At 42.1% G+C, this 27596-nt stretch overlaps 1 protein-coding gene across 8 annotated transcripts in view; it reads right to left on the bottom strand.

The window, feature by feature from the left end:
- Nucleotides 1-27596, bottom strand: part of LOC122937965 (nucleotide-binding oligomerization domain-containing protein 1-like) — an 89399-nt gene that overhangs the window by 23741 nt on the left and 38062 nt on the right. For 7 of the 8 annotated variants that reach the window (XM_044293189.1, XM_044293192.1, XM_044293190.1 and 4 more), the window contains 4 exons: nt 26746-27007; nt 24385-24559; nt 15168-16956; nt 13649-13732 (listed from right to left, as the gene is read on the bottom strand). In XM_044293189.1, the coding sequence (XP_044149124.1) occupies nt 13649-13732; nt 15168-16956; nt 24385-24559; nt 26746-26919 (2222 nt within the window). In that variant the 5' untranslated portion in view covers nt 26920-27007. Of the gene's footprint in view, nt 1-5985; nt 7640-13648; nt 13733-15167; nt 16957-24384; nt 24560-26745; nt 27008-27596 lie in introns of those variants that run through there. The other variant, XM_044293195.1, reaches the window with a different exon arrangement.

The following is a 27596-nucleotide window of genomic DNA, read 5'->3' as shown; positions in this document are numbered from 1 at the left end:
TCTATTTCCAATTTAGTCAGGCTATAGCATTTTATTATGAGTTAAATGAGGAAGAAAAAAAACAATAACTGAAAAAAAAAATCTGGTGAATAAACCAGTAATATGTATTAGCTTCCTTAGCATAGAAAACATTTATTCTCAATATAGTAAGGCTAAATGAGGGAGATTAAAAAAACTATAAATGAATAAAAAAATCTAGAAGGACTTCCTGGCGCTGAAATGAGATAAGCAGTGAAGCGCGCTCTGCCTAACCTCGCCCTAAAATCACCTTGCTCCCTGTCTACATGCTTAACAGCACAGATATCTCCTACTGCACTGAATCCAGGGTGTTTATGGATCGATTTCTAACAAATATAGGGAACAAGATCAAGTCAAAACCACAATAGAAAGCTGCAAAATCTGCACCAGTGGAACCCAAGATGGCGGAACGCGCCAACATGGAGACGACACATGACTTTACTGCAGACTCCAAAACAACAGATCCCGGAGTATGCGGGGACTTACCACCTATAGACTGTAAACTGCTGGCAATTGAGGTCGCCAACCGCATTTTGCCTGACCTCCAGGAGTCTGTCGACAATGGTGGCAATGTCGTTCAATGCACTACAAGCTGAGATAGCTCGACATACGGAGAACTTGGATTGCATGGAATACAGAATAAGTGCGCTGGAGGTAGAAGTGAATAACTCCTAAGCACAGCTTCATGAAGCCTTGCAAGACAACAAGAGGTTGTGGGACAATCTGGTGAACCGCTCCAGGAATAGCAATTTATGCATAGTTGGCCTACCTGAAGACATATCGGTGAAGGATCTCCATTTGATCTGCGAACAAGAACTCCCAGTGGCGTTGGGCAAGTTTACCCCATGCAAAGTTGTGCAGCCTTTGAGAAACAACACAAGCCCTGAGGATTACTCTACCAGAAGTCGCCCAAACACACCTCAGACAAGTAATAGCCAAATACCTGGACTACTCTAAAAAAGCAGAGCTCCTGCGGTTATACAAGCAGCAAACCAAAGGTGTCGAACTCTGTGGGCATCGAATCTTACTGTTCAGTGACTACTCAGCCGAAGTGACGAGAAGACACAAGGCCTTTGCACCTATTTGTTCTACACCACATAAAATGCTGAGGAAATTTACACTCATATACCCTGCAACTCTAAAGGTTTTTTACTCTGATGGCAAATACACCACTTATTCCTCACCCACAGCAGCATCACGGCCGCTATCATCATCTACATGCTCAGGATCCATCGATGCGGACCCAGAAGAGCAAAAGCTGGAATGGACCTCAGAGATAGACATTAGACAACAACGGGAGATTCACAGAGCCCAAAGAACAGAAGAAGAGGTTGCACACAAAGGAACTAAAGGTCTTGCAATGACTATTACTATTACATCTTCCTATAATGTTGTCCATCGTTTTTTTCAGACCGACGTCAACAGTAGCAGCTCTATCATATCCTTAACCAGGGCTATGCTGGTTTTCTTTTTTTCTTTAGCTAGTTTTATATTTGCAGTCGATTTCTTCAATGATAAATGTTTTCAAATGCATGTCAGGGCGAGGTAGGGGAGGTGATAATAGGAGTTTAACCGCCTCCGGACCGCCTAACGCAGATGTGCGGTCCGGAGGCGGCAGCCCTGCGCTCAACGACGCATATACGCGTCATCTCGCGAGGGCCGGGATTTCCTGTGAACGCGCGCACACAGGCACGGAAGGTAAGCGAGTGGATCTCCAGCCTGCCAGCGGCGATCGCTCGCTGGCAGGCTGGAGATCCGAATTTTTTAACCCCTAACAGGTATATTAGACACTGTTTTGATAACAGCGTCTAATATACCTGCTACCTGGTCCTCTGGTGGTCCCTTTTGTTAGGATCGACCACCAGAGGACTCAGGTAGCTCAGTACAGTCGCACCAAACACCACTCTACACTACACCCCCCCGTCACTTATTAACCCCTTATAAACCCCTGATCAACCATGATCATCCCATATAAACTCCCTGATCACTCCCCTGTCATTGATCACCCCCCTGTCAGGCTCCGTTCAGACGTCCGTATGATTTTTACGGATCCACGGATACATGGATCGGATCCGCAAAACACATGCGGACGTCTGAATGGAGCCTTACGGGGGGTGATCAATGACAGGCGGGTGATCACCCATATACACTCCCTGATCACCCCCTGTCATTGATCACCCCCCTGTCATTGATCACCCCCCTGTAAGGCTCCATTCAGACGTCCGTATGATTTTTACGGATCCATGGATACATGGATCGGATCCGCAAAACACATGCGGACGTCTGAATGGAGCCTTACAGGGGGGTGATCAATGACAGGCGTGTGATCACCCATATACACTCCCTGATCACCCCCTGTCATTGATCACCCCCCTGTAAGGCTCCATTCAGACGTCTGCATGATTTTTACGGATCCATGGATACATGGATCGGATCCGCAAAACACATGCGGACGTCTGAATGGAGCCTTACAGGGGGGTGATCAATGATAGGCGGGTGATCACCCATATACACTCCCTGATCACCCCCTGTCATTGATCACCCGCCTGTCATTGATCACCCCCCTGTAAGGCTCCATTCAGACGTCCGCATGTGTTTTGCGGATCCGATCCATGTATCCATGGATCCGTAAAACTCATACGGACGTCTGAATGGAGCCTTACAGGGAGGGTGATCAGTGACAGGGGGGTGATCACCCTGATCACCCCCTGTCATTGATAACCCCCCTGTAAGGCTCCATTCAGACGTCCGCATGTGTTTTGCGGATCCGATCCATGTATCCATGGATCCGTAAAAATCATACGGACGTCTGAATGGAGCCTTACAGGGGGGGTGATCAGTGACAGGGGGGTGATCACCCTGATCACCCCCTGTCATTGATAACTCCCCTGTAAGGCTCCATTCAGACGTCCGCATGTGTTTTGCGGATCCGATCCATGTATTCATGGATCCGTAAAAATCATACGGACGTCTGAATGGAGCCTTACAGGGGGGGTGATCAGTGACAGGGGGGTGATCACCCTGATCACCCCCTGTCATTGATAACCCCCCTGTAAGGCTCCATTCAGACGTCCGCATGTGTTTTGCGGATCCGATCCATGTATCCATGGATCCGTAAAAATCATACGGACGTCTGAATGGAGCCTTACAGGGGGGTGATCAATGACAGGGGGGTGATCAGGGAGTCTATATGGGTGATCACCCCCCTGTCATTGATCACCCCCCTGTCATTGATCACCCCCCTGTAAGGCTCCATTCAGACGTCCGCATGTGTTTTGCGGATCCGATCCATGGATCCGTAAAAATCATACGGACGTCTGAATGGAGCCTTACCAGGGGGGTGATCAATGACAGGGGGGTGATCCGGGAGTCTATATGGGTGATTACCCCCCTGTCATTGATCACCCCCCTGTCATTGATCACCCCCCTGTCATTGATCACCCCCCCCTGTAAGGCTCCATTCAGACATTTTTTTGGCCCAAGTTAGCGGAAATTTTTTGTTTGTTTTTGTTTTTGTTTTTTCTTACAAAGTCTCATATTCCACTAACTTGTGTCAAAAAATTAAATCTCACATGAACTCGCCATACCCCTCACAGAATCCAAATGCGTAAACATTTTTAGACATTTATATTCCAGACTTCTTCTCACGCTTTAGGGCCCCTAAAAAGCCAGGGCAGTATAAATACCCCACATGTGACCCCATTTCGGAAAGAAGACACCCCAAGGTATTCCGTGAGGGGCATATTGAGTCCATGAAAGATTGAAATTTTTGTCCTAAGTTAGCGGAAAGTGAGACTTTGTGAGAAAAAAACAAAAAAAATCAATATCCGCTAACTTATGCAAAAAAAATAAAAATTTCTATGAACTCGCCAGGCCCCTCATTGAATACCTCGGGGTGTCTTCTTTCCAAAGTGGGGTCACATGTGGGGTATTTATACTGCCCTGGCTTTTTAGGGACCCGAAAGTGTGAGAAGAAGTCTGGGATCCAAATGTCTAAAAATGCCCTCCTAAAAGGAATTTGGGCACCTTTGCGCATCTAGGCTGCAAAAAAGTGTCACACATCTGGTATCGCCATACTCAGGAGAAGTTGGGCAATGTGTTTTGGGGTGTCATTTTACATATACCCATGCTGGGTGAGAAAAATATCTTGGTCAAATGCCAACTTTGTATAAAAAAATGGGAAAAGTTATCTTTTGCCAAGATATTTCTCTCACCCAGCATGGTTATATGTAAAATGACACCCCAAAACACATTGCCCAACTTCTCCTGAGTACGGCGATACCAGATGTGTGACACTTTTTTGCAGCCAAGGTGGGCAAAGGGGCACATATTCCAAAGAGCACCTTTCGGATTTCACAGGCCATTTTTTACAGATTTTGATTGCAAGGTACTTCTCACACATTTGGGCCCCTAAATTGCCAGGGCAGTATAACTACGCCACAAGTGACCCCATTTTGGAAAGAAGACACCCCAAGGTATTCCGTGAGGGGCACGGCGAGTTCCTAGAATTTTTTATTTTTTGTCACAAGTTAGCGGAAAATGATGATTTTTCTTTTTTTTTACTTTTTTCCTTACAAAGTCTCATATTCCACTAACTTGCGACAAAAAATAAAAAATTCTAGGAACTCGCCGTGCCCCTCACGGAATACCTTGGGGTGTCTTCTTTCCAAAATGGGGTCACTTGTGGCGTAGTTATACTGCCCTGGCAATTTAGGGGCCCAAATGTGTGAGAAGTACCTTGCAATCAAAATGTGTAAAAAATGGCCTGCGAAATCCGAAAGGTGCACTTTGGAATATGTGCCCCTTTGCCCACCTTGGCTGCAAAAAAGTGTCACACATCTGGTATCGTCGTACTCAGGAGAAGTTGGGGAATGTGTTTTGGGGTGTCATTTTACATATACCCATGCTGGGTGAGAAAAATATCTTGGTCAAATGCCAACTTTGTATAAAAAAATGGGAAAAGTTGTCTTTTGCCAAGATATTTCTCTCACCCAGCATGGGTATATGTAAAATGACACACCAAAACACATTCCCCAACTTCTCCTGAGTACGGCAATACCAGATGTGTGACACTTTTTTGCAGCCAAGGTGGGCAAAGGGGCACATATTCCAAAGTGCACCTTTCGGATTTCACCGGTCATTTTTTACACATTTTGATTGCAAAGTTCTTCTCACACATTTGGGCCCCTAAATTGCCAGGGCAGTATAACTACCCCACAAGTGACCCCATTTTGGAAATAAGACATCCCAAGGTATTCCGTGAGGGGCATGGCGAGTTCCTAGAATTTTTTATTTTTTGTCGCAAGTTAGTGGAATATGAGACTTTGTAAGAAAAAAATAAAAATAAAAAATCATCATCATTTTCCGCTAACTTGTGACAAAAAATAAAAAGTTCTATGAACTCACTATGCCCATCAGCGAATACCTTAGGGTGTCTACTTTCCGAAATGGGGTCATTTGTGGGGTTTTTCTACTGTTTGGGCATTGTAGAACCTCAGGAAACATGACAGGTGCTCAGAAAGTCAGAGCTGCTTCAAAAAGCGGAAAATCACATTTTTGTACCATAGTTTGTAAACGCTATAACTTTTACCCAAACCATTTTTTTTTTATCAAAGACATGTAGAACTATAAATTTAGCGAAAAATTTATATATGGATGTCGTTTTTTTTGCAAAATTTTACAGCTGAAAGTGAAAAATGTCATTTTTTTGCAAAAAAATCGTTACATTTCGATTAATAACAAAAAAAGTAAAAATGTCAGCAGCAATAAAATACCACCAAATGAAAGCTCTATTAGTGAGAAGAAAAGGAGGTAAAATTCATTTGGGTGGTAAGTTGCATGACCGAGCGATAAACGGTGAAAGTAGTGTAGTGCCGAAGTGTAAAAAGTGCTCTGGTCATGAAGGGGGTTTCAGCTAGCGGGGCTGAAGTGGTTAAAGATGATCTCTCTGGCAAATCTCATGTTGGTAAAAAGTGAAGTGAGAGGGAGTAGAACCTGGGGGAAATTGGAAGATTTTGTCCCTAATAGGTTCCCATATCTTGTTTTAATGCATTTACTTTTCTTGTTCTGTTTGAGGGAGGGGGTTGACTCCGCGGGGATCACCTGTCTACAATGAGAGATCACTAACTGCTTGATATATCAGATAGTATTATGGTGAAAGTAGTAACATGGAATGTTAAGGGGCTTCGGTCCCCTCCTAAAGGCATGATGGTACTACGTCACCTTAGCCGACTAAAAGCTGACAGGAGATGCACTTGGGGATTGAAGATTTTTCCTGCATGCATGCACAAGATGTGGGTAGGGGAGGTGTTGGGTGCGCCCTCGGTGAAACGCAAAGCAGGAATACTTATACTCCTCCATAAGCGTTTAACATATACTGTAATATTTTGCAAAGCACATGACATTGGTAGATTGCTGCATGTTCGCCTGTCCTCACCGACCGGACAATTGAGCTTATATAATTTATATGGTCCAAATGACTCACACAAGACATTCTTCCAGCAGGTAGTCGGTGGTTGAATGCATACTCTGTAGATTAACTAATAGTAGCAGGGCATATGAACACTATTTGATTGGGAAGAGGATAGGACATCAGACAGGGGAAGCATATCCCCTGCCAAGAGACCGGAAAACACACTCAGGGAATTGTTAACCACTTTGGGCCTTACTGACCCATGGAGAGTCTTGAACCCTGAAGGAAGAGAGTATATCAATTACTCTAATACCCATAAATCTTGGTCACAAATAGACTATGTACTACTCTCCTCTTCATTGTTTAGTAGATGTGTAAGAACCTAGGTAGAAGACCTAATAATATCAGACCACTCTCCTGTGTCTCTTTTATTGAAAGATCTAGTGCCCATAGGGCAAGACTTTATCTGGAGTTTCCCCACCGACAATTATAAGGATGAGGAATTCCGTGGCCAGCTTGAGGGATGGTGGAGAGAATATATACAGAACAATGAGATAACTGATAGGCCTCAATTAACCTGGGATGCTGGTAAAGTAGGTATTCGAGGCAGACTAATTTCTTACATAATAGGGCTAAAAAACAATTAAATGACCAGATATCGAAGCTTAGTAAGTCCCTAAGAAAAGCCTATTCTGACTTCAAGGCAACCCCCTCCCTGGCATCAGAAAATTAGTGGAAAAAGGCAAAATAAAAATATGAGATTTGGTTACAATCATGGTCGTTTCCAAAACTACCTGACAGCATTATATACAGAACCCCTAGCGCGGATCAACACCTCAGGTTCTCTCTCCTTGCTTTACACTACAAAAGGGCACGCAACAGGGATGCCCCTTGTCCCCATTATTATTTAACTTGGCAATAGAGCTCCTATCAAGATTTATAGAACATACCAACGATATTGAAGGTGTGAAGGTAGGGACAAGAAAACTGAATCATGCTTTCTTTGTGGATGATTTAATATTCTTCTTAGAACACCCTCAGAGGGATTTAAAAATGCTTTTGAATCACCTACGAGCTGTCGACCTCCTTTCAGGATTCAAAGTTAACACGTCAAAAAGTGAGTTACTTCTATTGAGACAGGAATTCAATAACATGGAAGAAAACCGATTATGAGACTTAGTGGCAATCGCCTCTAGCAGCATAACGTATCTGGGAATACATAAAGGAAAAACACCTGAATCACTTTATAACCTCAATTATCCCCCACTATTTAAAAAGATGTTGTCAGAGTTAGATAGATGGATGAACTTACCTATTTCTCAGGAAGATGTCATCTGATTAAGATGGTTAGCTTTGCAAGAGACCTATACCCTATGCAGACCATACTATTATTAATTAAGCATTCCAATATCGCTAAAATTGAGACGGCTTTTTGCTCCTTTATATGGAAGACAAGGCGGTCGAGAATCTCACTACATTAATTACAGCTAGAGAAAGAAGAAGGTGGGCTAAATTTCCCTGACATTAGAAGATATAACTTGGCAAGCAACCTGTGCCACTGTTTAGACTGTGTGTTGCAGTCCAGTCACTATTCCAACTACTCAGTAGAGGCCAGGTTAGCACAACCTTGGTCACTATCAGCTTTATTGCATACTAGATGCTCATGTTTACCTCCTAATGTCAAAAAGAGTATTTTAATTAAGGATAATATAGTCACATGGAAGGCCACCAGAAAGATGTATAATCTACCGTTTCTACTATCCAAACATTTAAATCGTTGGGGTCACCCAGAATTCCAGGAGGGCTTGCTTAATAAGCAGTTACAGAAGTGGAGGGACAGCGGCATACACAAAGTACAGGATTTGTGGCATGGCTCAGAGAAAAGGTACCTCACTTTCTCGGAATTGTGTAGTAAATTTGTGTTGACTCCATCACAATTTCTGGCATACCTCCAAATAATGGGATTCCTAAAAGCAAGGCTCCTAGATATTTCTAAGGAATTTGTCCCTACGCAATATGACTTACTTATTTAGGGAAACACTCCAACTCCCCATTCATGGTCCAACTCGACACTCAGATTGAGGAAAACCTGCTCAAGTTACTCCACGGTTTCTCTGTTTAAACCCTAGAGCAAACAACTTCAGATCCTGGAGCCACAGGATAAAATTCCACAAGGTTGGGGACGCGTTAGGAAGGCAATACCCAACAAAATATGGAGAGAAACCCAATTTAAAATAATGCATAGGGCAATCTATGGTTTTAATGACTCCCGCCTTCTAACAAAGGCAGACAGAATTACAAGCTGTCCCAAATGCCATCACCCAAACTCAGACTTACTACATGGTCCATGGTAATGCCCACATTCAAAGACATAATGCCACCAATCTGATGAATATAGACATCCCTTATTCCATTGGCAGCCTGAGGGGCAGTCTACCTCCCAAATAATACATGTGAGTCTTCTTGCAGCTAAAAGGTGTTTGTTACAATGGTGGTTAAAACCCACAAACCCAACTCCTTCTATATTCATACAACAAATGAAACACTGCCTAGTATTAATAGGGAACATAATGAAAAAATGGAGGAGATTCATATGCGCAGCATTGAATGATGAGGAATTGAAGCTCTTGGTTAAGCGCTTTTGTGCCACCAAATGGTTTCTAACAGAACAATTAAAGGGTACCCTGGGACTAGGGTTGTTTCAACACCGAAATTTTTATTCGGTTTCAATACCATAAAAAAGTATTGCGATACTCGATTCCATTTGATACCACGCGAAAAGAAAAAAAAATACCACAAAAATCTGCGTGCATTTCGTATTTTATGGAACGTCCAGCCCATAATAGAACAGTCCGATCCTATTTTTGGGTGTGACAAAGTGACTAAAAAAAATAGCGAATCGCAAATTTTTTATTTTTTTTTCTGTTACGGCACTCACCGCATAGGACATTTAAAAAATATTTTAATAGTTTGGACTTTTCACATGTGGCGATATGTAATGTTTATTTATTTATTGTTTATATATTTTATATGTAAAATTGGGAAAGCAGGTGATTTATACTTAAAGGAAACCTGTCACCTGGAATTCAGCAATAGAGCTGAGGATATGGGCTGCTAGATCGCCGCTATCATGTCCGCAATGTCCAGTCACCATAGCTCTCTGTGTTTTTATTGTGTTAAAAAAACAATTTGATGGATATGCAAATTAGACTCCATTCACACGTCCGCAATTTCATTCTGGAACGGAATTGCGGACCCATTCATTTCTAGGGGGCCACATTATGTGTGGCCCAGCTCCGGAAATGCGGACCCACACTTCCGGGTCCGCATTTCCGTTCCCGAAAAAACTAGAACATGTCATGATCTTGTCCACAATTGCGGACAAGAATAGGCATATCCTATTAGTGCCGGCGATGTGCGGTCCGCAAAATGCGGAACGCACATTGCTGGTGTCCGTGTTTTGCGGATCCGCAAAACATACTACAGACGTGTGCATGGACCCTTAACCTGAGATGAGTCCTTTTCTTGAGATGAGTCCAGCGTGAAGGAGCCCAGCACCGCCCCGCATTCTCCGAATCTCCTCCTTGCTCCCCGACGTCACAAAGCCAGAGTGCCGTAATCTCGCAATACGCGAGCTAGCGCATGTCCAGTTCGTTCCCTGAGGCTGATGCCAGCACAGGGAAGGAACACAATGCCGACACTGCGCATGCGCTATCTCGCGCATCGCGAGATTACGGAGCTCTGGCTTTGTGATGTCGGGAAGCAAGGAAGAGATTCGGAGGATGGAGGATGCGGGGCAGTGCTCGGCTCCTTCACGCTGGACTCCTCTCAGGGACAGGACTCATCTCAGGTTATTTTGCATATCTATCAAATCGTTTTTTTGACACCATAAAAACACAGAGAGCTATGGGGACTGGACATGGCAGACGTGCTAGTGGCGATCTAGCAGCCCATGGCCTCAGCTCTATTGCCAAATTGACAGGTTCCCTTTAATATTATGATTTTTTTTAACTTTTCTTTAAACTTTTTATTTAATACCTATTTTCCCCCTTAGGGGCCAGAACCTGGGATCTTTTAATCCCTTGTCCTATTCACCCTGATAGAACTCTGTTAGTGTGAATAGGAATTCTCCCTGCTCTCCTGAGCATAGTACAGTCGTTGCAAAAAGTTTTGAGAATGACACAAATATTAGTTTTCACAAAGTTTGTTGCTAAACTGCTTTTAGATCTTTGTTTCAGTTGTTTCTATGATGTAGTGAAATATAATTACATGCACTTCATACGTTTCAAAGGCTTTTATCGACAATTACATGACATTTATGCAAAGAGTCAGTATTTGCAGTGTTGGCCCTTCTTTTTCAGGACCTCTGCAATTTGACTGGGCATGCTCTCAATAAACTTCTGGGCCAATTCCTGACTGATAGCAACCCATTCTTTCATAATTAGTGGGTTTTTGTTTGTCCACCCGCCTCTTGAGGATTGACCACAAGTTCTCAATAGGATTAAGATCTGGGGAGTTTCCAGGCCATGGACCCAAAATGTCAACGTTTTGGTTCCCGAGCCACTTAGTTATCACTTTTGCCTTATGGCACAGTGCTCTATCGTGCTGGAAAATGCATTGTTCTTCACCAAACTGTTGTTGGATTGTTGGAAGAAGTTGCTGTTGGAGGGTGTTTTGGTACCATTCTTTATTCATGGCTGTGTTTTGGGGCAAAATTGTGAGTGAGCCCACTCCTTTGGATGAGAAGCAACCCCACACATGAATGGTCTCAGGATGCTTTACTGTTGGCATGACACAGCATTGATGGTAGCGCTCACCTTTTCTTCTCCGGACAAGCCTTTTTCCTGATGCCCCAAACAATCGGAAAGAGGCTTCATCGGAGAATATGACTTTGCCCCAGTCCTCAGCAGTCCATTCACCATATTTTCTGCAGAAGATCAACAATGGAAGAACAATGATTTCAAGCATCACCCTCCTTTTAACCACCAATCAGCCTGACCTAATGATCTCCAGCCTTGTGCTCGTCAACATTCTCACCTGAGTTAACAAGACGATTACTGAAATGATCTCAGCGGGTCCTTTAATGACAGCAATGAAATGCAGTGGAAAGTTTTTTGGGGGATTAAGTTAATTTTCATGGCAAAGAAGGACTATGCAATTCATCTGATCACTCTTCATAACATTCTGGAGTATATGCAAATTGCTATTATAAAAACTTAAGCAGCAACTTTTCCAATTTCCAATATTTATGTAATTCTCAAAACTTTTGGCCATGACTGTACACACAGCAGCAGGGAGCTAAATATTTATGTAATTCTCAAAACTTTTGGCCATGACTGTACACACAGCAGCAGGGAGCTGACTATGGCAGTCAGGGCTTCAGTAGCGTCCTGGCTGCCATGGTAACCGATCGGAGCCCCAGGATTACACTGCTGGGGCTCAGATCAGAAGCTGCCACTGTACCATCAATGAGGGGGAGGGGACCCTGTGGCCAAGGAGTCAACCCCGCCCCATGGTTCCCCAATGTGTTCATTTGCATATGAATAAGAATGTGAATATATTTGCAGCTATTTAACATACAAACAAAAGAAAGGAATCATTTTAATAAGCATTGTCAACCCTACCATGCAGTGTAGCTGGTTTAATAACAAAGGCTCTTTAAATTAATACATTTACTGACTCTTCCCAAAGAACTATATATCAGTCTGTTAACCTGCTCTATAACATGCTTTATACAGCTTACATTGCATTTTCATGGTGACAGGTTCCCTTTAATTAGGACATTGGTCTGCTGCAAGTTTTTATCCACAATTCAAGACAATTATTTTTCTGAGCTGGTTGATGAACTGACCAGAGGAGAAAATTTACTGGATCTGGTCTTGTCAAACAGATCATATACAATATCAGATTTGCAACAGATGGGCAGCACTTCGGTAGCAGTGACCATAATATGGTAAGCTTCTTTTGTAGTCCTACAAAAGGGAGCTACAAAAACCTGGAACATTAGAAAAGCTCATTTTAGTTCATTAAAGAAAGAGCTCAATCTTTAAGGCTGAGATCGTGTTCCCGAAAATAGGGATGCTGAGGCTAAATGACCAAACCAATGTGGTTAAAAAGGGATGTACTGAACATAATAGGACAAAAACCAAGAGCATTTATAACATTGAAAGTCATAGTTTCTGAAAAAAAGCATTCCAGTCTTGCAAAGAGCTCAACAGCAAATGTAAAAATGAAATAAAGTTGTCTATATTAGCCACAAAAAAGAAATAGCTAACAATAAAAAAAAAACTCAAAATATTTATAAATGTATAGATGACAAAAAATGTAATAATACTGGTCCTCTCAAAGATAACCATGGGAATATAAATGGCAGAGGACAAAGGGAAGGCACAAGTATTAAACTCTTAGGGGGTAAATTACAAACAGATATACCCCGCGATCTGCGACTTTTCCCTGCTCACACCAGGTCTAAAAAATGGGCTTGATGTGGGAAGGGAAGGGAGCGGGCCGGCATGTCCATCTCATTTATCATTTTCTACACCTGTTTTAGATGTAGAAAATAGTCGAAATCTATGTCACCAAGGTAGCTGGCATAGATTTAGACAGGTGGTAAATACGCCGAAGATATGCAGAGGCCGGAACCTCTACATAAATTCGGCTCATCCACTGCCAGCTAAAGGGGTATTAAGACCGGTGCCTAAAATGCCAGTCTTAATAAATAACCCCCTTAGTTTTTATCCGTTGCATCTGAGCAAATTAAATACTGATAAAACCCAACCAATATGGCGTTCATCCACAGTTTCTATGGGAATTGAGCTCAGTAACTGATAAACCATTGTATCTTATCTTCTTATACTCCCTTGTAACTCTCTTGAGTCAGTGCCACAGGGCTGGAGGATAGCATATGAGGTACCAATATTTGAAAAAGGTACTGAAGCCGACTTCGGACCCAAGTTTAAAAATGGTTTTCAAGTTTAAAAATGGAACTCTGAAGTTATTCACCGAAGTGCTGCGAGACTTTGGTGATAACGAATTTCCTTTGCCGAAGACCATACATTTGTATGCTGTACAGAGACGAATCTCCATAAAGCATTTGAACAAGTCAACTTCAGATCTTGGATCCAAAGCTCGATTTTCTCAACACTACACTACACAAGCCACAGACATGCTAAATCTGCCACTGTGCACCCCCAAGATATGGTATAAAATAATACTTACCCAAGATAAATGATGATCTTATACTTGGTTAACTCTTCAGCCAAAATTCGAACACCTTCATCTGTGATCTGATTGACACTTAACCTGTAATCCGAGTAAAACAAAAATTATAAACGTATTCCTTTTAAAATATTGATGTTGTACAAAGTGACTTTGAATAGTTAATGTTTGATGGTTATATTACATATTATGAAATGTACCCTCTAACATCTAAAGCCAGCCATACCTGAAAATTTGAAAACACGTGTTTCTCCAGTAATAATGACATATAGTCGTGCCAGCAACCTATCCCGCTATTCTAAGGATTCATACTTACCGGCTCCCTGCTGCTTCGGCCCTTCGCTTTGCCGCCATTGTCCCCATCTTCTGGTCCTCACAGTGTTTACATGCAGTGCAGCATGGGCATAGTCACATGCTCCCCTGCAGTCAATGACTGGCTTTAGTGGTGATGTGGTCACAATGGAGTAAAATAGAAATTGTAAACATATTTCTGATCATGAACTGATCATGAATGAATTACTAGCAGGTGTCTGCTGTGTGAAACACCTTTAAAGTCCCGACATCTGACGTCCATGTACAGTGGATGTTGCAAACAGGTTAAAGGGGTTTTCCGGAATTTAGATATTATTGGCCTATCCATAGGGTAGGCCACCAATTTCACATCAGTGGGAGTCTGATTCTCGGCACCTCTGACAATCTGCTGATTAAAGGGGCCATGGCACTCCAGCAAGCACGGCAGGAACTTTCCAAAGTACTGAAAAAACCCTACAAATATTCTATCATGCTGTGACTACAATATCTATGCTGACCTAACTGGCTTCATGTTAATAGACAAACCCTGTGTAGTCTGATCCTGCAGTTATACATTCTTCCATCTATCCCTAAAATACACTAAGTAGGTTTGCTTGCCAATATGTGCGTAACCTTTGAAATAAAAGATAATCCAAACATGTGACTGCCTGAAGGATAGTGTTTTAGTATATATTTGGCTTTTGAACTCAGTGAGTACAGTCTTATATGTGCTCATAATTGCTCAACAGAGTGAACAGAGCCTAATTACAGTAGGTTTCAACACTAAATTGTCAACATTAGCAATAGTCGCACAGAAGAAACTATTTATACAGAGCAGGATATAACCTGGAATGATTTGTCCTTGAATTAATTTCACATCAATGGATCCTTTACTGTACGTAGAAATTCTTAAAACAAAATTGATATTGTACGCTTTTTAAAGGGGAGAACTTTTCTAATATCCTGCTATATAGTACCAACGGTATGGCCACATACAGATGTAGCAGGGTTAACACACAAACTCTTTACTCAAATTTCTTAACTCATTGTGTTATCTTTTAAAAAAAGCAATTGAAAAGCAATTGAAGGTGTTTGCGTAACGCATTTAGTTTAGATAACACGTCTCGTAAAGCATGTGTGTTAACCTTACTACATCTGTATGTTTAAAAAGGATCCTTATATGATTTCCTACAACAAAATGTAAGCAATAAAATGTAAGTCTTCGTACCTAACCACTGTGAGTTTTCTGAAGCATGGTATAAGCTCTTTCACTCCATAATCATTGATATTGTTATTGTCCAACTCCAAAGCAATTTCTTTCTGGTACTGATTAAGAAGAAAGGAGATGGCACCACAATCTGAAGAAGAAGCCCCACAGAAGCTTAGCTTAATGTAATCTGCACATATTCCTTTGGCTACATACTTCCCCACCTTCTCACACTGAGTCTCACATACACATCGTGCCATCCAGATAAAGTGAGTCAATGCATGGACACAATTATATCCCATAAAACATGACCGGGGCAGGTGCTTTAAGTGAAATTTGACACTTTTGAAAAGCTGTTGCTTGAGAGCTTTTCTCTTAACTTTTAAGACTGAAGGTGGCACTAGATGTTCAAGGAGAACTTGTTTTGGTTTTGAAAGCAGCCCACAAAGAAAGAGGTTGATGAACTGTAAGTGATCATTATTTGCAAAAGGATCGACCTGCTTGTGTTTCTTTGCACAAACATACATCATTAGCTTAGGTAGAAGCTCCTGTTGTGGGGGGTATGCACAATGACCAAAATATTTCAGTAGCTCTGTAGTGCTAGTTCCACTATCAATCACAAGAAATAAGGCAGTAAAGAATGACTGGAGTATCACATGAAAAAATTCAAAAGAGCTATTTCCACCACATCCATCGTAATTTTTCACAGTTCTGAAGAAACCCAATTGGAGATATTGTTCTGGGATGTTTAGAGATGTGATGGTATCATAGTCAAAAAGGAAGGCTGAATTGTCCATTCCACTGTAGGCAAGCTTTCCTATCAACAGCAAGGTCTCCTTACTATTCTTGTAGGTTTCAGCCTGACTTCTGGTGGTTCCTCTGTTAGACGAGTTCAAATAAACTTCAATTATAAGTAAAAATATATCTGTAAGTGTTACAGAACTACTGGAAAAAGTATGACTCTTATTCCTGAAATGAAAATGTTCAAAAGACTTAAATATTATCCAGCAAAACAATGGGATGGAACATAGGCTGCTCATGTTGTGGTTGGCTTCTAATTGGTTTAATATACACATCTGAATGCTGGGTTCCCTGAAGAATAAATTAGTATACTCCTTCAGGCTCTCTGTAGCAAAACCACGTAGCATAATTCTCTTCCGCACAAGTTTCCATGATACCTGACAACCTGTTCTTGCTGTTAAGACTTTCCTTGATGTTTTCAACAATTTTCCACTCAGTAGATGTATCAACAAGGCCGCAGGGTGGGCAGTGTCTGTAGGTAAGGAAACTTCTGGAATGTTGTTTAAAGCAAAACTGGACTGCATTTCATCAAAGCCATCAAAAGTGAACATTACAGTTTCTGGAAACCTCAAAATATAACGAAACACTTCTTCTGGGTCATTGTCTGGATGGCAGTTGTATCTGAACAGCAAGTCCTTCAGAGAGAGCTGAGTGTTGGCATTAGAAAGGACAAATCTACGAAAACTAAAACTAAAAAAAAATCTAGTATCAGAGTAAGATTCTCCTTTCGCCCACATATTTTGCAATTTTTGGATCAGAAGGGTCTTTCCCATGCCAGCATCCCCATAGATAAATGTAGTTCCTCCTTCTTCATTGATCACCCCAGTGTCATCAAACAAGGAACTTAGATCATTTACTCGTCCCATAGTTTCATTTTTGTCACTAACAAGTTCCATAACACTATTAACATAAGTCTCCGGGAGCACCAACTCCCCACGCTGGGAGTAAGATGGTACAAATGTGGAATCATTACACAACACTTGTTTGAGCTTCTGGCTGTATAAAGTAACTGAAAGATTCAAGAAGAAAAATATTAATTATAATTAATGAATAATTATAGTATACAGAAAACTAAGGCGATAGCTATAAAATAATTTTTAGAATTTTGAGGAATATTATTAAAGTTCAAGTAATCAATGTTCACGCCATCTTGTTGGGACTTGCACTACCCAGTTAGAGAGTTGGAGATAGCTTTACTGTTATATGCGTTTTTTTTACACAGAGGTTTTATATAACTACCTTTCCAAGTTCACTGCATTTTACACTCATCACTTTCCTCAATTCTTACACAAATACACAATATGCCTTAGGAGAAACCATAGGTGTATGAACCATAAGGTCAAGCCATGTAGCTGTAATGGCTCCCTATAAATGGTGTCATCCATGTCCTCTCACTAGCACAGGGCTTCCTCTTTCCATACACAGAAATGTAAGTAAGGGAGATACACCAGCTGCATTTCTCTCCTACAATAAGGGGGACATAATTGGTGTTCTGGTATGAACCAGAAGGAGACATATAATGATGTTTATTATGGGACCATAACCTCTGTATGTGTTTATGCCATGGCTATAGTGGCGTCGCTAGAGGGGGGCGAGGGGGGGCAATTGCCCCCCCTATGTTGTTCCTTGCCCCCCCAGGTGCCCCCCCGCTGATTCCCCCGAGTGAATACTAATGAGCGCTTCCATTAAGGAAGCGCTCATTAGTACAGAAGGACCAGGAAGTGGTGAACGCTCTGTACTCACCACTTCCTGGTCCTCGGCTGTCGGCTGTGCAGGGCTGCGCACAGCGTGAGGTCGCTCTGTGACCTCACGCTGTGCGCGCCAATTTAGAGCACGCACAGTCGACTGAGGAGGGAGAAAATGGCAGGCGGAGTCCGTCCAGGAGCAGGAGAGGTAAGTGTTTTTTTTTTTTAATTTTATAAAAAATGTGGCTGCTGGGGGCATTATGGGGGCTAATAGGAGGCATATGGGGCTAATTGGAAGCATATTTGGGGGCTAATTGGAGGCATATTTGGGGGCTAATTGGAGATGTATGGGGGCATTTGGAGGCATATTTGGGGGCTAATTGGAGGCATATTTGGGGGCTAATAGGAGGCATATGGGGCTAATAGGAGGCATATGGGGCTAATAGGAGGCATATGGGGCTAATTGGAGGCATATGGGGGCTAATAGGCATATGGGGCTAATAGGCATATGGGGCTAATAGGCATATGGGGCTAATAGGAGGCATATGGGGGCTAATTGGAGGCATATGGGGGCTAATTGGAGGCATATGGGGTCTATGGGGCTAATTGGAGGCATATGGGGGCTAATTGGGGGCTAATTGGAGGCATATGGGGGCTAATTGGAGGCATATGGGGGCTAATTGGAGGCATATGGGGGCTAATTGGAGGCATATGGGGGCTAATTGGAGGCATATGGGGTCTATGGGGCTAATTGGAGGCATATGGGGTTAATTTGAGGCATATGGGGGCTAATTGGGGGCTAATAGGAGGCATATGGGGGCTAATTGGAGGCATATGGGGGCTAATTGGAGGCATATGGGGTCTATGGGGCTAATAGGAGGCATATGGGGCTAATAGGAGGCATATGGGGGCTAATTGGAGGCATATGGGGGCTAATTGGAGGCATATAGGGGCTAATTGGAGGCATATAGGGGCTAATTGGGGGCTAATAGGAGGCATATGGGGGCTAATTGGAGGCATATGGGGGCTAATTGGAGGCATATGGGGGCTAATTGGAGGCATATGGGGTCTATGGGGCTAATTGGAGGCATATGGGGTTAATTGGAGGCATATGGGGGCTAATTGGGGGCTAATAGGAGGCATATGGGGGCTAATAGGAGGCATATGGGGGCTAATAGGAGGCATATGGGGGCTAATTGAAGGCATATGGGGGCTAATTGGAGGCATATGGAGCTAATTGGAGGCATATGGGGGCTAATAAGAGGCATAATGGGGGCTAATTAGAGGCATAATGTGGGCTAATGAGGCATAATGGGGGCCAATGGGGCTAATAAGAAGAATAATGGGGGCTAATGAGGCATAAGGGCTTATATGGGGGCTGATATGGGAGTGATGAGAGGCATAATGAGGGCTAATGAGAGGCATAATGTGTCATCCACAGATCCCCCATAACAGTGTGTCTTCCACAGATCCACCATAACAGTGCGCCTGTGCACTGACGAGAGACAGAAAGAAGGGGAAAGAATCCGTGGAAGCAAGCAGAGGACAGCACAGCAGACGACTGAATAGCTTCTTTTGTAAGTAAATTGTTTTATTATAACTGTATCCCTGCAGACCGCAACTCTCTCGTATTTTGTAATCTTATTTTGTTTTTGCCCCCCCATTTTTGACTGTGGTATCTTTGTGCCCCCCCTATATATTGTTCCTAGAGTCGCCACTGCATGGCTAAGAGTGTGTTGCATCCAGGGCCATCTTTAAGGCTAGTGACATGGGGGCGGCGGCATGGCGCAGGGAGATGAGCGCTTCCATTGTGCACATGATTGGGGGGCATCTATGGGGGCACATATTAGTGGCGCATTATTGGGGGGCAATGTGGGGGCATATATGGGGGCACTTCTTACTGGTACATTAGGCACATGATTGGGGGCATCTATGGGGGTACTTGTTATTGGCACATGATTGGGGGGCATCTATGGTGGAATATATTACTGGCACATTATTGGGGGGCACTGTGGGGGCACTTCTTACTGGCACATTATTGGTGGCAATTTTTACTGGCACATTATTGGGTGGCTCTTTGGGGGCACTTCTTACTGGCACATTATTGGGGGCATCAACTGAGGCCACAAAGAAGGGGTATTTTATGTGGGGGAAGGGGGGAGAGGAACACTATGGAGGCTTCTACTGAGGCCACAAAGAAGGGGTATTTATATGGGGGGCTCTGTATAGGGGTATTTTATACTGGGGCACATTATGGTGGGTAGTATGGGGTAGGGGAGAAAGGAGTACCAAGGGCTCATCTATGAGGGGCACTAAGGGGTATTTTATACTTGCAAATTATGGGGGACACTGTGGGCATCTACCGGGGCACTATATATGGGGCATTTTATACTGGTACATTATGGGGGGCACTAGGAAGAAGGGGGGAGAGGAGCACTATGGGGCATTTACTGGGGGCACTATATAGGGGTATTTTATACTGGCACATTATGGGGACACTATGGGGACATTAGCTCAACTGGGGGCATTAAAAGAAAGTATTTTTTGCACATTATAAGGAGAATTATTACTACTGGGGGCATTATGATGGGCTATATTACTACTGGGGGTCTATGGGAAACATGATTACTAGTATGGGCACTATGGGAGCATTATTACTTCTGGGGCAGAGTGGGACATGCTGGGGGCACTGTAGGAGCACTATTACTACCATATGTGCTCTAGCAGAGAATTTTTCCTATTGGTGAGACTTTTGGGAGCACTATTACTGTGGGGGCACCTTGGCACAGTATCAGCTTACCACAATTATTTTTGGAGGACGTTATGTTTACACTATTAGTGTCAGGGGCACTATTTGCTGGGCACAGTTATTTTAGGGTCAATAATTATTGAACGGCACTATCTGCATGGTACTATTATTATCAGGGGATTTATCTGTTTCTGCAATGTAGTATTGGGGAGCACAGTGGCATAGGATTGGGGGTGGTAGGATGATTTGTCCAGAAGATGGGAGGATGATGGAAAAGTAGTAAAAGTAGTAAACTAAGATTTTGTTTGTCAAACTGCAGAGATGAGAAATGGCTGACAAATGGTGGTCTGGTCTGAAGGTCTGAAAGAAGAAGAGAACATCTACATCAAAGCGATGTCACTGGATGTAAGAGGTATGTGGCGCTTTATTACCCTGTATGTAGGGGTGGATGGAGGTGTCTGCACATTGTAAAAAAAAAAAAAAAAAAAGTAATCTGCAAAATACTATATATTTGTGTCAGAAGTTGTGCTTTTTTAATTTTTAGGATACTGATACAGCCATTTTATTTGATACTTTTGTGCTGATTCTTTTTTTCTCTCTATATTAAGGGACACTATAGTCACCAGAACCACAACAGCTAAGGCCTCTTTCACACGGGCGTTGCGGAAAATATGCGGGTGCGTTGCGGGAACACACGCGATTTTTCCGCGCGAGTGCAAAAGATTGCAATGTGTTTTGCACTCGCGTGAGAAAAATCGCGCATGTTTGGTACCCAAACCCGAACTTCTTCACAGAAGTTCGGGCTTGGGATCGGTGTTCTGTAGATTGTATTATTTTCCCTTATAACATGGTTATAAGGGAAAATAATAGCATTCTGAATACAGAATGCATAGTAAAATAGCGCTGGAGGGGTTAAAAAAATAAATAATAATAATTTAACTCACCTTAATCCACTTGATCGCGCAGCCGGCATCTCCTTCTGTCTTCATCTTAGCTGTGTGCAGTAACAGGACCTGTGGTGACGTCACTCCAGTCATCACATGATCCATCACATGATCTTTTACCATGGTGATGGATCATGTGGTGGACCATGTGATGACCGGAGTGACGTCACCACAGGTCCTGTTACTGCACACAGCTAAGATGAAGACAGAAGGAGATGCCGGCTGCGCGATCAAGTGGATTAAGGTGAGTTCAATTATTTTTTATTTTTTTAACCCCTCCAGCAGTATTTTACTATGCATTCTGTATTCAGAATGCTAATATTTTCCCTTATAACCATGTTATAAGGGAAAATAATAATGATCGGGTCTCCATCCCGATCGTCTCCTAGCAACCGTGCGTGAAAATCGCACCGCATCCGCACCCATTCATTTCTACGGGGCCTGCGTTACGTGAAAAACACAGAATATAGAGCATGCTGCGATTTTCACGCAACACACAAGTGATGTGTGAAAATCACAGCTCATGTGAACAGCCCCATAGAAATGAATGGGTCGGGATTCAGTGCGGGTGCAATGCGTTCAACTCACGCATCGCATCCGCGCGGAATACTCGCCCGTGTGAAAGGGGCCTAAATGTCGCAGTTCTGGTGTCCATGGCATGTCTCTACAAGCTTTTTAATGTAAACAAAGGCAGTATTTACATTGCTGCCAATGAACACCTCTAGTGGCCACTCATCATTATTAAAGTTTACTACTCTACGAGGTGTGTGGATTTTTTATTTGTATGTGTGTTGTGGTGGAGATCGTGATTGCATGCTAGAGTGTGGGAAGGCGGGATCCAGGGGGTCCAAGTAAATTCTTGCCAAGGGTACACTGTGTGCTGTCCGCATCCATTCCGTCCCCATAGAGAATGACTGGGTCCGCACCCGTTCCGCAAAATTGCAGAACGGATGCGGACCCATTTTGCGGACCTGTGAATGGAGCCTAAGGAGGAATTGGTTATCTGTATTTTTTTATGGCAATATTTTGGGGTACATCTAATGTATACATTTTTAAAAATGATTGGGGCATCAGCATGAAAAAAAACACAGCAATCCCATCATCTGTACTCAAAAATAATATTACATTTATTCTATGGATCAGTGCGATTATGGAGATACCAAATGTATGTATTTTTTTTTTTTTTTAAATTGCTTTGTGTCTCCATATTTCATAGCTTTTTTCTGTCAATGAGACTTGAGATAGGGATAAATGTAGCCTTTTGATAATTTTTATTACATTTTTGTGGGGGAGGTGAGGTAAAAATGAGAACTAATTTCATGATGTTGATACACATGATTTTTAAATAGTTTGGACATTTTCACATGCAGAGATACCAGTTTTGTTTAGCTTTTTTACATCTAAGAAATAGGAAAAAAAAAAAAATATTTGTAATATTTTTAAAAACATTATTATTATTATTATTTTTTTTACATTTTTTTGTCCTCTTAGGGGACTTGAAACTGTGACCACTTGTACAATACACTGCAATACTTCTGTATTACATTGTATAGGGATTTTTACCACCATTCTATTACATACTCTCAGAGGCAGGGTGTAATAAAGGCAGTAACAAGTAGGTCTGGGGTTCTTCAGAAGGGCCCTCCGCTGCCATGACAACTGCTCAGCATACCATAATAACATTTGTGGGATGCCAATCAGAGGACAGACAGAGCCCTCTTCCTATGTCTAGCATCTGAGGTGCCATGGTCACTATTGACCCTAGCATCTGGAGGATTAATCTGCTGGGATCTGAGTTATCAGGTGCCAGTTGTATAATAAATCAACTGAGCCTGCACCATCACAGTGTCATAATAGTACATTGGTAAGTACTAACTTCCTGCAATGAGGGGTGAATGTGGTTATCCCACAACAAACAGTTAGCACCTGTGAATAGGAGGTAAATGTATGATCTCTGTGGGTGTGACCTCTAGGACCTCCACTAAAACCCCCCATTTTGGAAGCATTTTAATAGCGAAGCAGGGCACATCTGTGACCACTGTTCTACTTTGTATCTATGGAAATGACACTCTCGCACCCCTCCAATCTATCCTCAACTCTGCTGCCCGACTAATCCACCTCTCACCCTATTACTCCTCTGCCTCTCCCCTCTGCCAATCTCTTCACTGGCTCCCCATTGCCCAGCAAATTCACTTCAAAGTACTAACAAATACATAAAAGGCCGTCCATAACCTGTCCCCTCCCTTCATCTCTGAGCTACTTTCCCGATACATCCCCACACGCACTCTCCGATCCTCACAAGACCTCCTTCTCTCCTCTCCTCTTATCACCTCTTCCCAAAATCGCCTCCAGGATTTCTCCCATGCATCCCCACACTCTGGAACTCGCTGCCCCAACATATCAGACTCTCGCCTACAGTGGAATCCTTCAAAAGAAACCTGAAAACCCACCTCTTCAGACAAGGCTACAACCAGTGACCATGCTGCCTCTATACCGCCATGACCAGCTTCACCCGCACCTACTGTGTCCTTCTCCCATACCATGTAGATTGTAAGCCCTCACGGGCAGGGCCCTCTCTCCTTCTGTACCAGTTTGTAACTCGTCTTGTTTATGATTAGTGCAATTGTCTGTATTACGTATGTGCACCCCTTATCATATGTACAGCGCCAGGGAATTAATGGCGCTTTAATAATAATAAATAATAATAATGACAGAGATAGCCAAGCACTGTACTGTTTTTCATTAGTCCCATATACACTATATGGACAAAAGTGTTGAAGCACCTACACATTACATCTACAGAAGCCTTTATGACATCCCATAATCCTATAACACTGGGTTTGCAAATTTAACTGCCGGTCATTAAATTTGCCTCCTATATATAACGATGGAACTACATTAAAAAGCAGACTCATAGTGGAGCAAATGTTCTTGTTTTTACGGTAGATTACGGAAAATACAATCCATTGGGTTGAACAATAAGACAAAGATCAAAGTCCATTTCTGTCTACTATAGCATACACAATAACTGTCACAAGTGGGTAAGAAGGAATTCATACCAGGGTCATTGTTCGTAATAGGTAAACTCTGTATTTGTTCTGAGGGATGAAAATCTATTTCTGTTAACCAGGAGTCCAGGTCATAGTAGGCTTCCGGAATTTTATAAAGGACATATATGAAAAACTCAGCAACTTCCCCCTTCTTACTTTCTACCAGATCAATAATCTTACGAACCTGTAACAGAATAAACATTTTGTAATATTACATTTCATGTCATTTAAAGTATGTGGATCTATAGAACTAACTTAAAGGGAATCTGTCATCCCGATTTTGGACCTTTTTCTACAGTAATACATGAACATTGCCGCAGATATGGAGTCTAGATAACTTTTTTTTTTTTTTTCCTACTGCCCCCATTACCGTGCGGTCGGTGCTCACAGATGCATTAAAATACATTGTCAGGACTGCTGTGTATGTGCACATGAGTCCTCTCATTATGTTAGAACAACACAGCAGTCCGGGCTGTGTATTTCAGTACAGCTTTGAGTGCTGACAGCTGAGTAATGGGGGGCAGTAGTATATAAACACAACTAAGTCAAGTTGGTCAGACTACTTATTTGTAATAGTGGGCTAAACCCTTTAAATCCAATGGAAAATCACAACTAATGGGTAGCTTAATAAAACTTAACATTTATTAATGTCAGATAAAATAATGGGCCCTTTCAAGATTAAAAAATTGCATTGAATGCAACCAGTTGGCTGCCAAAGTATCTGAAATGGCAATGCTATCAAAAAAAGGAGGGGACCAAAAATACAGGGATAGCAATACTAATAGAGAAAGAGAAAAAAATTAGAGAAAGAGGAAGTAATGTTTAGATAGAGGGACACACTGCTGGGTCGCAAACCCTAGGCGTCCCTAACTCTACCTCCTTCCCCCGTCCCTACTGTCCTAGCCGTGTCGTCACCCTGCCTAAACATGGACTGCCCAGCTTTGTCCGACAGATATAATAAGGTCCTTGGATCTCAATAACTTCTAACCGATAAGAAGAGCTGGAAGACTGACAAAAAATTTGAGGCTCGTTATGCTGTGTCACAGTTTGGCTATTTATGGCCTACAACACTAAATGCGTACAACACTCTAGGGACATCAAAATCCCTGACTGACAAAAAATTAAGGTTGGTTATGCTGTGTCACAATTTGGCTATTTGTGGCCTACAACACAAATGCATACAACACTCTAGGGACATAAAAATCCCTTAGTACAAACATTCACAACATGTCCCGACGCGTTTCCTCAGTGTATTTCAGTACAGCTTTGAGTGCTGACAGCTGAGTAATGGGGGGCAGTAGGAAAATAAAAATGGAGTCTTCATCTCAAGTATGCAAGTATTATTATAGCTAATAGTCAAAAATCAAAGTGACAGATTCCCTTTAAAGAAAAGCAGCGTACAATACACTACCTAAAATTCTTGAAGAAGTTTTAATAGTCATCCAACTGGCTTTCTCCATTCGAACTCTTATGGAGAAAGCCAGTCAGATGACTAATGAAAACCAAGAAACAAGTAGAGATGCTCTGACTTATTACTACTGATATATCATGACCTGGATGAATAAGCAACTTCAAACAAAGCAAAGGTCAAGAATCAAAGTCTTCAAGAAACAACTCAAGATGCTCTGACTTATTACTACTGATAGATTATGACCAGGATGATTCAGAAGATTCACACAGAGCAAAAGTCCATCATTAATGAGGTGAATAGCCTACATTTTATTACATAAAAATATATGGGGTCATTTATCAAACCGGTGTAAAGTAGAACTGGCTTAGTTGTCCACAGCAACCAATCAGATTTCACCTTTCATTTTTGACAGCTCTGTTGGAAAAAAAAAAGTGGAATCTGGCTGGTTGCTATGGGAACTAAGCTAGTTCTACTTTACACCAGTTTGATAAATGACCCCAATATTTTTTTGCAAATAGTGACTACCTTACCTATCCCCTGCTGCTGCTGTTCAGCCACTGGAATGGGCCCTGCTTCTCTCCACTTACTCTTCTGGGGATCGACACACGGGGAATGGCTTGGACTGCTGGCACAGACAATAACTGGCTGATGCAGGTCACTACTGCAGCCACTGGTTGTCTTAGCAGCCAGGTCAAGCCTTTTACAGTGTGTTAAACCTGAGAAGAGAAAGTGGAGAGGAGCGGGGATTGAAGCAGCAGCTGAACAGCAGGCTGCGATTGGTAAGGCCACTCCTCCTCATATATTTCTAAATATAGTTAGACTGAAATTAATGGACTATATAATTAGTGTTATACTAGATATGCAGTGACACAAAATCTAAAGCAATTTCTAAAGTCTTCATTTGGGGAATATAAACAGGTGAGGAAAAATTAAATTTTTACATGAATGGGTGTACTTGCCCTTTCTTTCGTTGTAGAAGCCTGCATAACATTTTCGGAATCTTCAGGAGAAAAATATGCATGGTTGACTAAATTCTCAAGTAAGCACTGGGTGTTTGTTATCAGGTTGACCAATATTTCTCGACTTTTTGTAATTATCTCATCATACGATTGGTTGGGCTGCTGCAGTGCCATTGTTCTGGTACATCACAATTGTTATATATATTTATATTTTTCTGTTGGATTTTCACTGAAGACTTCTTGAGAAATCTTCAGCCATTAACTACAATAAAAAAAATATGAATCCAAAAATGTACTTGTAAGAAAAAGACAGCATGTATAAAAAAGTTTAGCAATACAAAATAGACTGACAAGAAAGTTATAAAGCCTGTGCACACAAACATTCTATAGATAATCTAACAAAATGTCTGATTGGTGTGGGTAAGACCACTGGGACAATCACCGTACTGGAGAACAATGGTCCTGTGTCCTATGTCGCTGCACTGAATTCATGCTAAAGAGGGAGAAAAGGGATAGCATTTATGCCATTCTCAATAGGAGTATATGAAGGTTAAATGGAACAGCAGAGCAAAAATGTAGTTTTCTGTATGTGAGATCTGGAAAAAGCTAAGCATATTTTCTCGGTTGTTGCAGTCATTCTTCATTGTGATGTTAGGGTATTTTACAAGAAATAATGGAATTTGAATTTGACATGCTTATTTAAGTACTGAGTGTTTTTTTCTCTCTTAATTATTATATTAGCTTCTATATTCCATGTAATGTAGTTAGTGAGGGATAGTTAGTTAACATATACAAAGCTATTGTTCTGTTTAGATGACTACCAGACCACATTCCAAAGCGGTTAACTCACA

The sequence above is a fragment of the Bufo gargarizans genome, chromosome 5, assembly GCF_014858855.1.
Source record: "Bufo gargarizans isolate SCDJY-AF-19 chromosome 5, ASM1485885v1, whole genome shotgun sequence".
Taxonomy (NCBI): Eukaryota; Metazoa; Chordata; class Amphibia; order Anura; family Bufonidae; genus Bufo; species Bufo gargarizans.
Note: the sequence above shows the minus strand (reverse complement) of the source record. Positions and strands in the feature narration are given on the sequence as shown.